The sequence below is a fragment of the Pelecanus crispus genome, chromosome 1, assembly GCF_030463565.1.
Source record: "Pelecanus crispus isolate bPelCri1 chromosome 1, bPelCri1.pri, whole genome shotgun sequence".
Lineage (NCBI taxonomy): Eukaryota > Metazoa > Chordata > Aves > Pelecaniformes > Pelecanidae > Pelecanus > Pelecanus crispus.
Genome location: NC_134643.1, coordinates 3,659,545 through 3,675,202, shown reverse-complemented (window position 1 = coordinate 3,675,202; position 15,658 = coordinate 3,659,545). Strand labels below are relative to the sequence as shown.

The 15,658-nt window shown below is 45.5% G+C and overlaps 1 protein-coding gene across 1 annotated transcript in view; it reads right to left on the bottom strand.

The window, feature by feature from the left end:
- Positions 1-15,658, bottom strand: part of PLXNA4 (plexin A4) — a 427,136-nt gene that overhangs the window by 42,207 nt on the left and 369,271 nt on the right. Inside the window, exons 16-21 of the mRNA XM_075727571.1 lie at positions 13,061-13,154; positions 10,378-10,617; positions 9,392-9,538; positions 4,212-4,446; positions 3,658-3,800; positions 414-682 (exon numbers count right to left, since the gene is read on the bottom strand). Of these exons, the coding sequence (XP_075583686.1) occupies positions 414-682; positions 3,658-3,800; positions 4,212-4,446; positions 9,392-9,538; positions 10,378-10,617; positions 13,061-13,154 (1,128 nt within the window). The remainder of the gene's footprint in view (positions 1-413; positions 683-3,657; positions 3,801-4,211; positions 4,447-9,391; positions 9,539-10,377; positions 10,618-13,060; positions 13,155-15,658) is intronic.

The following is a 15,658-nucleotide window of genomic DNA, read 5'->3' as shown; positions in this document are numbered from 1 at the left end:
ATGAAGCTTTCTGGAAGATACACATTAAAATCCAGAGGTAGTTCAGTTCTGTAACTATTAATCATTGACTACTTTTTGGTTAGGGAAAAGATGGAGCAAGATCTACAGACATGCTTGCTGATAGGAATGCTCTGTCAGGAAGTCTTAAATGAGCAGGAAACCAGAAAGGGAGAGTGATTCAGTCTTCACTCAGCCCTACTTTCCTCATTCACCCCTCTCTGCAAACAGTGTCATGCCAGCCCTATGGGGTCACATGAACTGTGTCTGTATATCATCCTGATTTCACACCCTGCTGCACAAAAAAAATCAAGCAAATTTGCCCCTTTCCTCTAAAGATGACTAGCATGCTTATGCTAGTGACAGTGGGGCACATGCTGCCCAGCCCAGCTCACTCCATCCCCAGGCATCCTTACCTCCGGAGCAGCAGCTTGGGGTGGTTCTTGCTCTCCAGATTTTTGTCTATGAGGTCAGCCAAGAGCTGTTTGAGGACATCAGTAGCATATTCCAGCTTGCTCTGTAACACCGTCATGATCAGTGAGGCCACATTACCACGGTCCCGCATGGAGAAGCTGCGCTGGGACTCCAGCGTGCGGATGAAGGACAGGAGGAAAACCTTGTTGTTGATGAGCTGGGCGAAGAGCTTCAGGCCTTTCTCCACCCGTTCCTGCCTATAGCCAGGGACCTGCGCAAGAAGAACAGGAGTTTATAGCTTTCAGTCACTGCCCACTGTGAGACCTCTCCCAAATGTATCACCCCCGCTTTGCTACCTCTCTGCCCTCATCCCTCCAGCTCCTCCACCTATACATTTTGACAAGCAGAAGTCAGTTCTGAGACAGGGAAAAGGGAAAAGCTGCTTCAAACAACAGAAACAATTAAAAAAAAAATCTTGCATCTATCAGGCAGGTGAGTCATTCTTTCTGCATCACAGGATAGTCCTTTAAAAAGGAAGAGAGTCCATACATCATCTGATGATTAGGAAGCCCGAAAGACCTCCTAGCCACAGTCAGATGATTACTTTCCAGCCCTGTGTTTCCCTCCCTGAACAGTACATCAAAAAGAGATTGCTAATGCCTGGATGTGGTACCATACCATATTATATTTTTATTGTAGTCAGATTGAAGTCTCACTCTATCCTCACCAAACACCTCTTTTTCATCTCTGCAAGAAACCTGTTTAGAGAGATTTGGAGTTCAGCTTTAAAAAACTGGGAGGCTGCAAGAAAGTGAATGGGGGAGAGAGACCCGGAGTGGGGTTTTGAGGAGATAAGAGATGCAGTGAGGTAGTGGCTGAGACACTGAGCATTCAGCTGGGCCTTGGTTTGAAAAACTAGGCAGATGAAGGTGTGAGAGGACACCCTGAGTTGGGACCTGTCTTAGAGGTCCCACTGCAGTAGGACCCCTGGGCTTGGGAGGTGAGACAGTTTGGAGACAGAGAGGTTGGTAAGTCTCTAATACATTTCTCAGCTGTGAGACGCTGGTGAACTAGTTTTTAGTTCACCAATTTAGGACCTCAACACTGGACCCTGGACTCCACAGTCTACAGTGGGCTTTACCCTTTCTGGTCCTTCTGGCTCTAGGTGAAAATGGAGCTTAAATAGAGAGCCCCAAACTCATTCCTCCATTTTGCCGAAGTTGTTCCAGCCCTTGAAAAAGCTTCACTGGAAGCTGGAGGGTCTCAACACAGAGCAACACATGTCTCTGAGTCATATGTATTAATAACCAACCAGATTTGGCACTTTAATCCAAAACAAGTTGGCATGCTTAAACAACCAAGTAATGCAAGGCCCCTTAAAGAGTCGTTACTTTTTCATTCTGGAAATTAGAGCTCTTAATTCTTTTTGCATACAGCAAATAAATTACTTAGTCAATAGCTTGAGACAACCAACCACTACCACCCATCCCGTCAGTAATTATTTTTAACTCACTTGCTTGAACATGTAATATTGTCTATCCCCAGGTTATTATGGAGAATTAAAAAAATAACAAGAGAAGTATTTTGTACTGCATCTGGAAACAGATAATTAGCAAATGGACCAGAAATAAGTAAGACCTGCTCATTGTGGGATCTACGCTGGGGTCTTTTGCAATAAACAGCAACTCCTTCTAGGTGCTACAGCGAAGGGAGCAGAATGGGAACTGCCTTCCCTGATATGTTGGTAGCCAAAGATGTTGACAGTGAAAGAGCTGCTGAAGCTTTATAGAGGATTAAGGGGGAAAAAAAAAAAAAAAAGATTAATGAAATGAAAGGAAGAAGAGATCAAAGGTGGCAGATTGAAACATTAGCTTTGTGTGTCTCTGTATGTATCTGCATATGGGAGCATCCGTGCTAAAACCTCTATAGGGGTCAGATGTTATTCTGTGGTCAGCTGGCTGAGGTTAATGAATATAGGGATTGTAATTGACTGTGGGTATGATGACAGTGTTTGTGTGTGTGTATACACATGTGTGAGAGAGATTTATCACCCCTCGTCTCTTGTGCTCATTTGTTGAAGCTGCTGAGCTACTCTTCCTGAGGGAAAGCAGCTCGAGGCCACTCTACCTGCACCCCAAAGACAAATATCTACAGTAATCAATGTGTAACTCAGCCTCCTACCCAATCCCACAAGTCCTCGTTGCTGGCAGATCAGGTTTTTTTAATGGTTCTCTCCATATAGTTTGATGAATTTTGGCTCTCCTGAAGGGAAGGAGCAGAGACAAGCCGGCACCTCTGATTACACAGCCAGCCAAGCATGGTATTGCTTGCGCCAGCTCCTGTTCTTCCTCTCTGCCAACTAGCCCCCGTCTTGGCCTCCAGCGATCTCACCAGCCCTTGCCAGAGCCTCTCTGAAACTGAGAGCTTGCCAAAGACTTTGCAGAGAGCTCAGCCAACGACCTCCCTGGCCTTGTCCATGGTTTATCCCCTGCTTCTCTGGCCCAGGTATCCCTAGAGCAGAGCCTGTCCACCTGCCAAGGCCTGAAGGGGTTTTGCAGCATGGGCAGACCTCACCCGGGGTCCCATCAAACTCATTGCCAGCAGTGAGGTAATGCAGGCTGTGTGCACACCCCAACAGTGCTGGGCAACATTTCGCTGTCCTCTCACCACTGTGGTCCAGAGAGTTGGGGTAAAGGAGGTAGATGTGGGCAGTGTATGGGCAGACTGATGCTGTGGTTTTCTGCCTTCCCTGCAAACCACAGAGTGCAGCAAAGGTGAACTTCCTTCAGTGACTGCAGGTTATTTATTTCTATAGGTCTTACCAGTAAAAAAGGCTTCTCGGTAGTATCATTGTTGTGCAAAGCTGGAGTGACACAGGCAGCTATGCTGCTCTGCCATACAACTTTTTTCTCCTGGCCACTGCACACCTGTAACTAATAAATTCAGTCTAAAAAACAAACCTGAGCAGGATGAAGACGAAGGAGGAGCTTAATACAGTAGACCTAGTGCACATAGATCTATGAGACTCTTCCAAATAGATGAGTGATCAAACAGGATTTAACATCTAAGATAGAAGCAATCATCTTCCCCTTTCAACCTGGATTTTTAATGATGTAATATTTCATCCCTGGTAGGACACAGCATTGTAAGCCATCACGTCCCCACAACTGACACAACATCTTTTGCGTTCAGGGCAGAACAGGGAGGCATGAGAGGAGCCAGAAGCAGGAGAAGTTGATTTCTTACCTCCAGATCCCTCAGAACTGGATGATCTTCAATGCCAGGGAAAAGCACCCTCATGGTATAGGTTCGGTAGTCGAGGAAGGGGATCCCCGCTCCATCCAGATCACTCGTCAGCTCATGAATATCTGTCTGTAGCTCTGCAAAGGCTGACACAAAAAAGGGAACAACTCATGTAGCAATGACAGTCCAGATCTCCCTCACTGTGATGGGAAAAGCCCTCAAACCCACGTGCATGAGATTAAGGTAAAAGTGGAGAAGTAATATGTAGAGAGGAAGAAGATGGACAAGAGCAGTCTCACCTTTCCTACAACACAGCCTTTCCCCAGGGACATATGCCAAGGCTCTCCCTGGACCATGAGTTAGCAAATACAGCTTGGACAGGGTGGAGGAAGGCTGGACTTAGGGATAATAGGCAAAGTCAGATTACATCCAGGCTTGAACCAGACCCACAGTGTTCAACATTCCTGGTCCTTGGTGATATTTTGGCTCAAATCTTTGTGGCTGGATCTCTCTCTTCTACCGACACTGACAGTGTCAGCCTTCCTTCCTCATCCTACCTTCTTTGCACTCCAGTGCCACCCTGGACTCCAGGTTGTCCATCTGCATCTGCAGACGCTTGAGTGTGAGGTCGCTTTCTCTGGATTTGCGCTTGTACGCAATCAACACAGCCACGATGAAGATGATGAGCAGGCCACCAGCCACTGCAATGCTGACAATAGCTGGCAAGCTGAGAGGGCTGTCTGGAGAGATGTAGACCATCCCTGGGGAGAACTCCATCCCTCCTACACGAGCCTAGAGGGAAGGCAGGAAAAAGTTGCATTGAAACTGCCAAACAAGCAGGAATACAGAGAAACTCCATCATCTCCTGACTAAGGCTGACCTTGTCTCCCAGGTTAAAAAGGCAATGAAGTACTTGGATAGAGAACAACTAAAAAACACCTGAAATGTCATGTAGAAGCATCTCTGTTGGTAGACTGACCATGAACCTAACCATCAAAGGACTTCTGGTGAGACAACTCGCACCAGTCCCAATGTCCTGGCTACATAGCAGTTTGGGGTTCATTCTGGGTTTTCCATTCCCTGTCCCAAACAGCTACGTTGTGCTCGACTGCCCTGATGACACATAGTCCCAAAATGAACACAGGACACGGAGCTCATAGTTATGGTCTGATGGGTCCTAACCTCATAATGGGACAGGGGACATTTGACCCAGACAGCTGGCACAGCAGCAGTCAGGACAGTGGGAATGTAGAAATCAGAGTCACAATTTGCTTTTGACTCTTCAAAAACTTGACTACTTACTCAAGGCTACTACAAGGTTGTTCAAGGCTATTTGCAGAGTAGGATAAGTGTGAGTGGCAGGGGGCAAAGCATTGATGACTAGCTTGAGGTATAAAAAGAAAGCTTCCAGGACTATGTTGTGGTAGGGGAACATTGGTTATAGATCAACATAAAGCTAGGAAGATGCCATGCAAAGAGCTTGAAGGATCAGGACATGGTGATGAGCCCCATCACTTCAACCCAGTTGAGCTTTGTTACAAAGAAGCACAGCAGGCCCTTCACAAAGTGCAAAACCTTGCTGCCAGGCAGAAATGTAGTCAAGACCCCAGGGCTACACGCTTCCCCCTCCCACTGCAACTGGGACTATTGCAACATATAATTGAACCTTTTTCTTTCTCTTTTATGAGGAGCTCTCCCTCGCATTCCCAGCTCCCACAGCAGCTAGTGAAAACATTCCCCACGTCCCAGCCTGGTGGCTAGCCTTGTCCTTCATCTTACTGGCTCTCAGTTAATCAGTCTGTCTCTAGCCTGCTTGCATACACATTAATCCCAGGCCTCCCTTGCCTCAGCTCAGGCACCTACTCACATTTCCTCTCTAGGCTGCAGGAGGAAGAAACTGGCCCAAGGAGGAAGGATTACAGCCAGCTTAAAGAGACTACGGAGCAGAGAGTCATGAATTAATGAAAAGTCTTCCAGCTGCTCTCACTCCTTACCACCACAGCCCTGGCTGGGGACATGAAACTCCGTGACCTCACCATCTCCTAGAAATTATTCTGGCCCCAGTTACAACCTCCGAGAAGATGTCTGTTTTGCTCTAGCACCAGCTGTAGCCTGTTCCTCAGTGGGTCCTGGCCCAAGCCACCTAGATGTAACGCTTATGTTTTGGACATGACAAAAGTGAATGTCTGGAAAGAGCTAATTTCCATCCACAAGGTCTCTTACGCCCTGAATACTCCTAAGCATTTTGGGATAGGCTCTAGAAAGTTAACAATGTCCACAATGAGAAATGAAACCAAACCTAAGCTTATCTGACCAGGTGACCATTCCTGTAGCCTGACATCGATGACTTGTAGAGCATCTTCAGTGGCCAAGGAGCAACCTAGCACCCATGTAAGTCTAGGACTCAGCAGTAACTAGTGTTCCCATCTATTTTAAGATACAAGGTCCAACTCACTTATAAAGCCTGCAAAGGGCAGAGATTTGGTATTGGTACGTGGCACGCTCAACTGAGAAGACGAACTGCCAAACTCACATGCTAATCTAAGCACTGAAAGCTATTGCCTTTTGCCCTAGACCACTGTCCCAAATCATCCCAGCAAAATTTGCTCACCAATTTGCACAATTTCCTCCCTGTCACAGCAGATCAATAAATAGATTCATTATATTTCATTTTCTGTTTCTGACAGTGGCCCTTTTCCTCCAAGCCTTGCAGTTAGATGAGTCCATTCAAGGAGTATCAGACTAGAATCAAACAACCCCGTCCCAATCCCCAGCACAGGTCCGTCCTCAAAGCTCACAGAACAGCCTGTCTCCATGGGTGGGATTCTTCTTACCAAACATTCGACAGGCACATCTGAGTTAGACATTACAGCATGCTTTCAGAGTCAATACAGAGAAAAAACACTTTCAGTATGTGATTTATGTGAGATGCTTTTGACACCTGCTTTGACATTAGGATGAGACGTTTTATTCAGTGGAAGTTCCCATTTGTCTCCATTAACTATAAGGGGATCTAGACTCCTAGAGGTAGCTGTCTAACAAAGGTAGCCCCAGTGCATTCCTCTCTAAAGGTGGTTTCCTGCACTGAGAAGGTCTCACAGTCCATGAATCAAACTGCCATGATCTGAGGGAATCTGTCTCTTGAAGAAGAAGGCCTGCAAGGCTGCAGTACTATTGTGAGCATTTAAAAGAAAAACAAGCAAATATGTAGATATAGCCCTACTTTATTTCTTGGGCCACTGAGTGTTTTGAAGGAATCTATTTATACCTTCCAAAAGACTGAACATGAGCCCTCCGTATTACCAAACAACAGTTTGGCCATCTGTTAAGCCTGTTAATAATGAATTTGTTCTAAATGGCACTATGGCAGAGCCCAGTATTCTCCAGCAAAGTCTTAGGGGCCACCTGGAGCACTTCAGTAGTTCCTGTTGTGCAAAACTTGGTGGTGGCAGTGTCTTTCCTAGTGCAAGTTTGCCCTGGCCAAATGCAAGTGTCTACCTTAGGATCAGATGAATTGTGCCGTGAACCTCAATTGCTATATTTGACCACCTCTCCATTCACTGTACAAAGAGTCCAGTGTGCCTTTCCATATGTAAGTGCCTACATTAGATACCAGCAACCCTTCAAATGTACTCCACTTTATTGCAGACCTTTTTGAACATAGTTACTCATGGATCTTCCTCTTGTCTCTTCCTTTTCCTTGGAAAAGAGCTTGCCTCTGAGTTTTAGTCAATCTTCTTTAACCATTGCTCAGGCCTTTTAGTTCTTTCCTATTTCTTCAAATATTTAACTCTGTCATTGTATAAAAGACAGCTGAACTAGATGAAAAGCATGTTGACATCAATGTGTGCTATTGTCATTGTCCTTCCTTAGAAATAATCTCAGTGTTGCAATGGTTGATTCAGTCCCATGGTCCCCTCTCAGATCTAGGCCACCTCACTTTGCAAAAAAGGGTTTGTTCAGCAGTTTACTCAAGGTCACACAGTAAATCATTGGCAGAGACAGGAGGAGGACCTGGGAGAGCTACCTGTCAATTATGCTGACTATCAAAGTCATATTCATTTGAAACATGGGGATACATTTTGTACCAACCCAAGCAACAGAGATGCTGTGCCATGCTGGAGGAGGCATTTCCCAGCCCAGCTGTCCCCCTGGTAAGTTCCAGATGCAAAGTCCATCCTTGAGCACTGGCCTCCATCACAGGTGACCTTCTTTTGGTTTCCAGCCCAGACGCTGTCAAAGGGTTGTCTCAGTGTTGGCAGTTGAACGAGAAATCTGTAACTTGCCCCTAACACTGATGCTCATTAACAGGCTTCAATGTGATCATCTTCCCACATTTCCAGCAGCATCTCTTGTTTGATCAGTGTCCTCAAAAAGGGATTATTTTTTCCTCTGTGGCTTCGCTTAAGCTCTCCCAAGCTGCAGGAGCAGGGGAGTCTTCCCAATTAGTAAGACCTGACCAGATGTTCATCCTCCCTGATCCCCAGGGGTTGATTATTGCTCACCTGACTTTGGGTTTTCTCTCTCTAGGGTTGGCTTTGTCCATCTCTGACTAACCATATGTTTAATTTTATTCATGAAAATGACAGGGAACATATATTGCCTTGTTCAAAAGCTTTGGTATTCACACAGAGAAAATCTCTCACTTCGTTATTGTTCCTCTTGGAGTGTCTTAATGTGCTTTACAATTAATCGAGAGCCATGGTGTATCTGCATGGCTGAAAAGCATTATTACCTCTATTTTCCAGATGACAAACTTTGGCACAGAGAAGTTAAGTAGCCAGTATGAGGTCTCCCAGCAGCAGTCACAAATGAGACCTGAAATGGTGACCATAAACTCTCTATTTCCTAAAAGTCCCCAGAAAACTCTCTTTTAAAAGAAGAGCTATGCAGTGTGTCTATCAACCTCTGTGAGTCTTACTGCATTGCAATAAATAAATATGTGACAGATACAGCTTTGGGAGGGCAACAGAGAGGTGGAAAACAGTTGATCACAAGGCACGAGAAACATTGATCATCTGTATGTCTGACGTCAGTTGTTAGCTTTTGTTGTGTTTCCACCCACAGCTCGATACAACTCAGATGAGTATACTGATGTGCTGTTTATCAAGTAATAGCATAGAGGAATGCAAATTACTGAGAGGAAAGTAAAGAAGGAGTTAATAAATCAATGGTGAGAGGAGGAGAAGCTCCCTCTGATGGAATCACTAGGTCCATTTTTCACAGGTTCCAGGAAAGATATGCAGGAATATACTAAGTTGTATAGATGTCAAAACCTCGAAGTCCAATCACATTACAGTCCATATCCTGCATTTTTTCTTCTCCTACATAAAGGCAAATTTTAGCCACCAGCATGTGAATAATTGCTGGGGACTATGCTGAATTTCACAAAGTATGTCATGTAGGGAACATGTTACATATATGAACTCACATGAGCATCTAGGGTTCATATAGTCCATACAAAAACAGGAGAGAGGCAAGCTTTCCTAAAGGGTTTTGATTATGAAAGGTTTCTCACTGTCCATAAAGAACTCCAGGCTACTTTTCTACTCTTCTACTTCTCCGAGTTACTTTTGATGGGGATATTATATCAAGAAGGGTCCCTGATGTTTATGGGATGTATAGAAGGCAAGTTGTGATGCAGACTCCTGGGACACCTCTGCCAGCTCTTCAGCATTGGTGTGCCCTCCTAACCCATCCAGGGAGGAAAGGATGATGACGTTCAAGCACCACTTACCATCACCTTGTGCCGTCCAATGAGGTTTGGGGACTCACACAGCAGCTGCACATCTGATACAGTCACTGCACAGGGCTTCTCACCAACCAAAACGGTGTAGTTCAGCTTGGCGTTCCCTCCTGCAACTGGTGGGATCAGGTTCTTGCCCTGGATAGAAAGGAATATCACCCCCCCACCAAAAAAAGAAAAAAAATCAGGAAAGAGTTTGCCTTCCACCTCTAATTTGTTTCTGTGACACAAGTGTTAACATTGCACTTGACATTTGTGGTTCACCATTCACTAACACAGAGGAAAAGCCAATTTAGAAAGTCATGCAGAGGTCAGCATGGATGGCTACAGACTGTAATCAGTCAAAACAGCTTGTCCTGCTCCTCTCTCTCTGGAACTAAATGAGAAACGTTGCAATTAAGTCTTGCACTAACAGGCCCTCACAAACTTTATTCAGGCAAGTAAGACAGACCCCTTTTCAAACATGCAAGAAGGTATTCTGCAGGCACAATCATTTCTGTGCATATGCACCATGCTCAAGTGCTGATACGGAAATGCTCAATCATAAAGTTCCTTCTCTGCATTGCTGTCCAGATTACAGAAATGACAAAGGAATAGTGTAGGATTTAACCAGGGGTGAGAGGAAGGTCTTGAAAACCCAAGGAAGAAACAGACTTGCGCATTTAATTGCCAGACCTGTTACAGTGGTAGAAAATGTTCTTCTCTGGGGAACAGCAGTGGGTACAAATTTAGGCTGTACACAGGTAGCTGCAGCAGGAGTTTATATTTTTAGTTATGGGTATTGGCAGATGCTGAGCAGTGATTTGTGTTTGCAGATGGTGACTGATATGATGTGATATGGTAGGTGCAATGAGTGGAGAAAACCTCTGGGATGAAATAGGGATGCCACTGTGATTTGTGGGGTGCTGGCAGACACAGAGAGGAAATAGGCATCATGTGTTTGCCCTTCCTCATCCAGACCTTGGTCTCCATCTCACCTTCAGGATGATGGGACTTCCCGGCTTCAGCTCCAGGATCCCTGAGGGATTGAAAACCTCAAAGATTGGGTTTGGGTAGTAGGTGAAGTTGGTTTTGTTGAGAATCAGCAGGGACTGCACGTTGTCAAGAATGAAGCCAAACTCCTCTGGACGCTCAGCAAGCTCAGACTGGTGATTGGGGTCAACAGCCAATGCTGGAGCCTGGCAGGTCATCTCGGTGCTGTTCTGCACCTCGCAGTTCTGGAGAAAGAAACCCAACACAAGGAATGTTTATGGAAAATGCCCCCAGCCCTCCTGGTGGGCAGACACCTCCCAGTGAAATGCTAGCCTACCTACTGCCAGAGGACAGGGAGAAGCAGACCTCCTTGGTTATCATGAGACAGGCTGGTGCTCCACTGCTTCAAACCATATCCCATACCCAACAGACAAACAAGGCTGGGAAGGGATTAGGAAAGTTTTGCCAGGGCAGGTGTGTGGAGCAGTTTGCACTGCAATCAGGCATCCTGTGCCTCTTCCATGAGGGAGCTCAGCCTCTGGGGCTGCCAGTGTCACCATCTTCCCCTAATCTCATTTCCTTCTGGGAAGTTCTTCCTTCTTTTGTACAACAGAGACTAGTTCAAAGCCTCACTACCACCCTGCAGTTAGCTCTTACACTCTGGGGATCACTCCAGAAGTGTACGTCCAGTGCATGCTCAGCTGTGCCCAAGATTCCTGTTTGAACATCAGGTTACCTGAAATAAAGCCCAGGAAACTGGAGTGGTGAAGACAGTGGGGTAGGTCTCAGGAGACCCTGAAGTTGGCTTCCAGCCCTGCCAAAGGTCTGCTTCTTTTGTGTGTTTGATAAATGGGTAATAGATTGTGAAAAGCGTTTTATGCTGATACCCATTTTAAACAACTAGGAATTAGATGTCTTGTTGTCCTTCAGGATCTGAGCCTTCATCTTTCTATGTCATGCTTGCTAGCACAATGCATCCTGGTCTCACCAGGAACCAGAAGGCTCTGTGGGGAAACAGCACCAGCTCCATGGGATCCCAGCTGTGCTTGATATGAGAATCTTACCCAAACTAGTCTGATACCTCCAGCATTGAGAGCACACTCATTATCACAGCTAGCATAGCTCAAGCGTTAATATTGCTTTGGCTCAAATCAACAGAGAGATAAGTGACTTGGACCAGCCAGTTTCATATTGCAAAATAAGTCAGATATTCTTTGCTGGAACAGCTCTTACAAGGAAGAAAAGACACCAGAGTACTTCCCAGCACAAAACCAATGGGCAGTTCTACTTGAGCATGTGTGAGATGATGAATAAGCTTCATCATCTGCACAATGGCTTGATTGTTTGAGACCATTGTGTCATGCAAGAGCTGGAGTCTGCTGGAAGAATAAGATGAAGTCATGCAGGCTTCTAATTCGGCAGGCAAGCTAGGTAAGTGTTTGGCTCTGCTGTACCAGGAAATATAACATACTACCAAAACTTACCTATGAATACACATAATCAGTTGGACCAGGGCTTTCCCAGAGTTCATGAGGGACTGGAAGATTGCCAGTCAAGATTCACATCAGACACAGAAACAATCTCAACAAGTATTTCCTGAATCTGGTGAGGCATGAGAGGTGACAAAATTGTTTTGGATTTGGCTTTATGCAGGGGGATATTAGTTCATGGCAAAGCTGGGATAAGACCAACATCTAGGTCTCTCAATTTAAGAACTGTAGATGCAAATGAATTTACCCCATATTCCTGCACCTTCTTTTTGGATCTACCACAGTTTCACCACTGTTCATGTGACAGTAGATGATTTTAATGTCTGCAAAGTACTTTAAGAACCTTGGGTGGAAAGCTCAAGGATTAATCTTAAAACCTGAGAAATGCAGAGGACCTGGACTTTCTGCCCCCACCGCAATTAGTCCCTCTGTATTTTTTACTTTTGGAGACTCTTCTGGGATGCTCTTTCACACTTGGTCCCAGGAAGTGCCCATACACAGCCAACAGAGTTTCAGATGCTGTTGCATGCCCCCATCCTCCAAACTACTATAGGTACCAGCAGATGCTGCTTGCTCCTGAGTTTACTAATTGGAGGTGCTAAACTTACACATTTGAATCCTCTATCTGGAGCTGCTCAGCAGCTACTGGTAATTGGCTTCTTCCAAGTGAATTGTCCTCCCAGACCTTGGTAAAGCTCTTCTGATTCCTCAGTGGTCACTAAGAGCTGAATTAGGCTGTAAATCTAGTTGGTTAAACCTGGATACGCTCCTGAAGGATACCAAATAGTCCAGGAGTGGACTACAGCAGTACCAAAGAGTATTATTCACAGTTCCTTCTGATCCCAGCATGCTCAGCTAATAACCTGAATTTAGGTCTACTTATGTACAGGCATGGCTGATAAATAACACAGGTTATACATGGGCCAAGAGAGAGGACAGGAATCCTTGAGCCAGCAGAAGAAACAGGCTCAGCAGAAACCAGGAGCTGAACAACCCTTCATGACGCCTCTCTCTGTTCTTGCTTTGGTCTGGTGCTCCTTCATGGAGAAAGGATGGGTAATCTTTCTGAAAGGAAGTCATGCCCTCTTTTCTGGATGCAATAGGAGATTTGAACCTCCAGAGCTGTTAGCCAGCCCCTATCACCACGTTGGACATGTCCCCTCCTGTGATTGATCCCCAGCTCAGCAGTGATACTCACGTTGACATGTTCCCTTCCACCATGCTTTGCCCGGATCTGAGGGTTTTGGATCAGGTCTAGGTGAGTTCCCCACACTGCAATGGGTGTGTTGCCACTAGAAAACAAGAAATTAAAGAAGAGCATGAACACAGGTAATAGATATCAGCACTGAATGCACCAGCAATGAGTGATATATAGTCCTAAATGTTGATTGCAAAGTGTCTGACCACATCTCACAGTGTCATAGGAAGGGAAGGAAAAAGAAGACAAAGGAAATAATTTTTCATTCATTCATAAGAGGAGAAAGAAGTAAAACCACATGCTTGCTAAAACTGTCACATCAAGCAGCATCTGGGTGTTTTTCATTGTCAGGACTCAGCAATCCGAAGCTCCGGTAATGAGAAGAGTGGGAAATCTAACAGGGGCTCTTCAGAATGGTCCACAGACTACATGTCCTGTATCACTTAAGGAAGGGAGCCCAAAAAACCCTCACAGATACTGTCCTGTGCAAGCAGCTTTTGAGGATTCAGTGCTACCTTGGTTAAGGGCTGCAGTGCCATCATGCATATCAAACCTGCTATAAAATCATCACACTGAATAAGAAAATGTCATCTCAGCGAACCCACTTCAGTGCTGCTAGGGAACCCAGTCCTGCAGCATCTAGAAGAAACAGAGCTGAAGTCTTCAGATATGGTGTACATAAAGCATTTGCTCAATTTCCATTTAGTAACCCAGGCAGATAAGCTCTGCAATGTGTGTTAGACCAGCATTTGACAGAGTAGAGATTTCCAGTCATGTTGTCCCTTTGCTCAGTCAAGGACTGATTTCCTAAGAAAGCCAATTCATATGAGCCGCGACCCTGCATTTGGTAGATTTTGTTGCTTTCAGAATGTCTCTCTTAGCCCAGCTTAATGTGGGGAGATGTAGACAGAGCCCTTCTCATTCCCTGCAATCACTGTCACCAGAAGGAAACAGCTTTCAGAAACACCCTTCTTTCCTTTCCCTTGCTTCTTCCAGCTGCAGCCAGCAGTGCTGTTTGTGGGACTGTGGGGAGCGGAGGGGAGGGAGGAAGGAAACTGCAAAGGAGCTGATGTGTGGGTTGGCTTTGAATGCCATGTTGAGGGGAAGGGTTCACCAAGGCAGCTTTGGCCATCACAAATCAAAACAGCATTGCTCTACCAGGGTGAGCTCTGCCTTTGCAGCACTGTAGCAGAGGCAACGTGATGCAAGGGCTGAAGGGGTAAGAGTTATCCAAGAAAGCAAAACCTTCAGCTGTCAGGGCTTACAGAGCCAGGGCAGGATGAGGAAATGTCATCAATGGACAGCCCCATCTCTGAGGGTTTCCCAGGGGGAGGAGTGCTCTCATTTTCTGCACCTGCCTCCGTAACTCCCCTTGGAAATTGTCCAGGCTGTAGTTTATTTCCTGGAGTGCTCTGCTGAGAATGGGAGGGGAGGCCATGCGGAAATAGGTGGGATTGGGAAAAGAAAGCTCAGAGTCCCTCTCCTGCATCCAGGTAAACCTGTGCATACATGAAAGGTGAAACAAGTGCATTATAAATGAGAAAACACCAGAGAATAAACACACTGTAAAGAAGAAGCCTGTGTTGGCCAACAGATCTCCCCCACTTCTGACCTTTGTTTTCCATGCTCCTCATTTATCTTCCTTTATTAATCAGATGGGGCAGGTAGGAATGAATGCAAATATACATCTCTGCTTAGCAGTACTGCTGTCAGGTTTCAGTGAGCTGGCCACAGCTGGCTGGGATTGTTCTTCAGCCCCTCTAGTTACACCCACAGTGATCAACCACGAGGACACCAGCTCAAACACTGGCTGGTGGCCATAGATGCTGATAAGCTGTTAACAGTAGCTCAGGCAATGCCTGGTCATGGTTCAAGGGATAGCAAGGACCAGGGAGCACTCCCAACTGGCAGGATAGATGAAGCTATACTGCCTTCGAAGGAGGAAAGATCATTGGTGGTATGGATGAGGGCTATGCATGCTCGCAGGCTTCAGGACCAAAGAATAGACCTGGATTAAGTACTTGCTAGTTTAAACATAGCCTATGTGACCAAGAAGCCTGTAAATTTGAAGTCACGAGCCATGAGCTCAGCCAAAGATCATTGTTGCAACCATATCTTTCGGCAGGTGCTCCTGTGACACTTCTCTGAGAGGTTCCTTATGGTCTTTCATACAAGCAATACCTATCAATGCTTAGGACAACATTTGACCTTGAGTTTTGCACAGAACCTCATGTTCTTACTCTCTGAAACCATCAGCTGTGATGGAAAATTTCTAATGGGAAATTTTATGGGGCAAAAGCATGTTTTGTCATTTCCATAAGATCCTCTTGTATGGTTGAGTTCTCTTGAATGCACAGGGGATCTCTTCTGGAGTCACACATCCACTTACAAGAGAGCTCTCCCTCCCTGCCTGACAGAAAAAATACCTTCTCCCCAAAATTCAACTTCACATTAAATATTCCTGACATCACCCAGGGAGAGCTTGCTTGCCAGAAGCCAGAAGAGAAGTGTATAAACCAAGTTGTTCTTTCTCCACTGAACTGATTATTTTGAATTTTTGGCTGTGGGCCTTTATAATCTTTATTATTATTATTATTA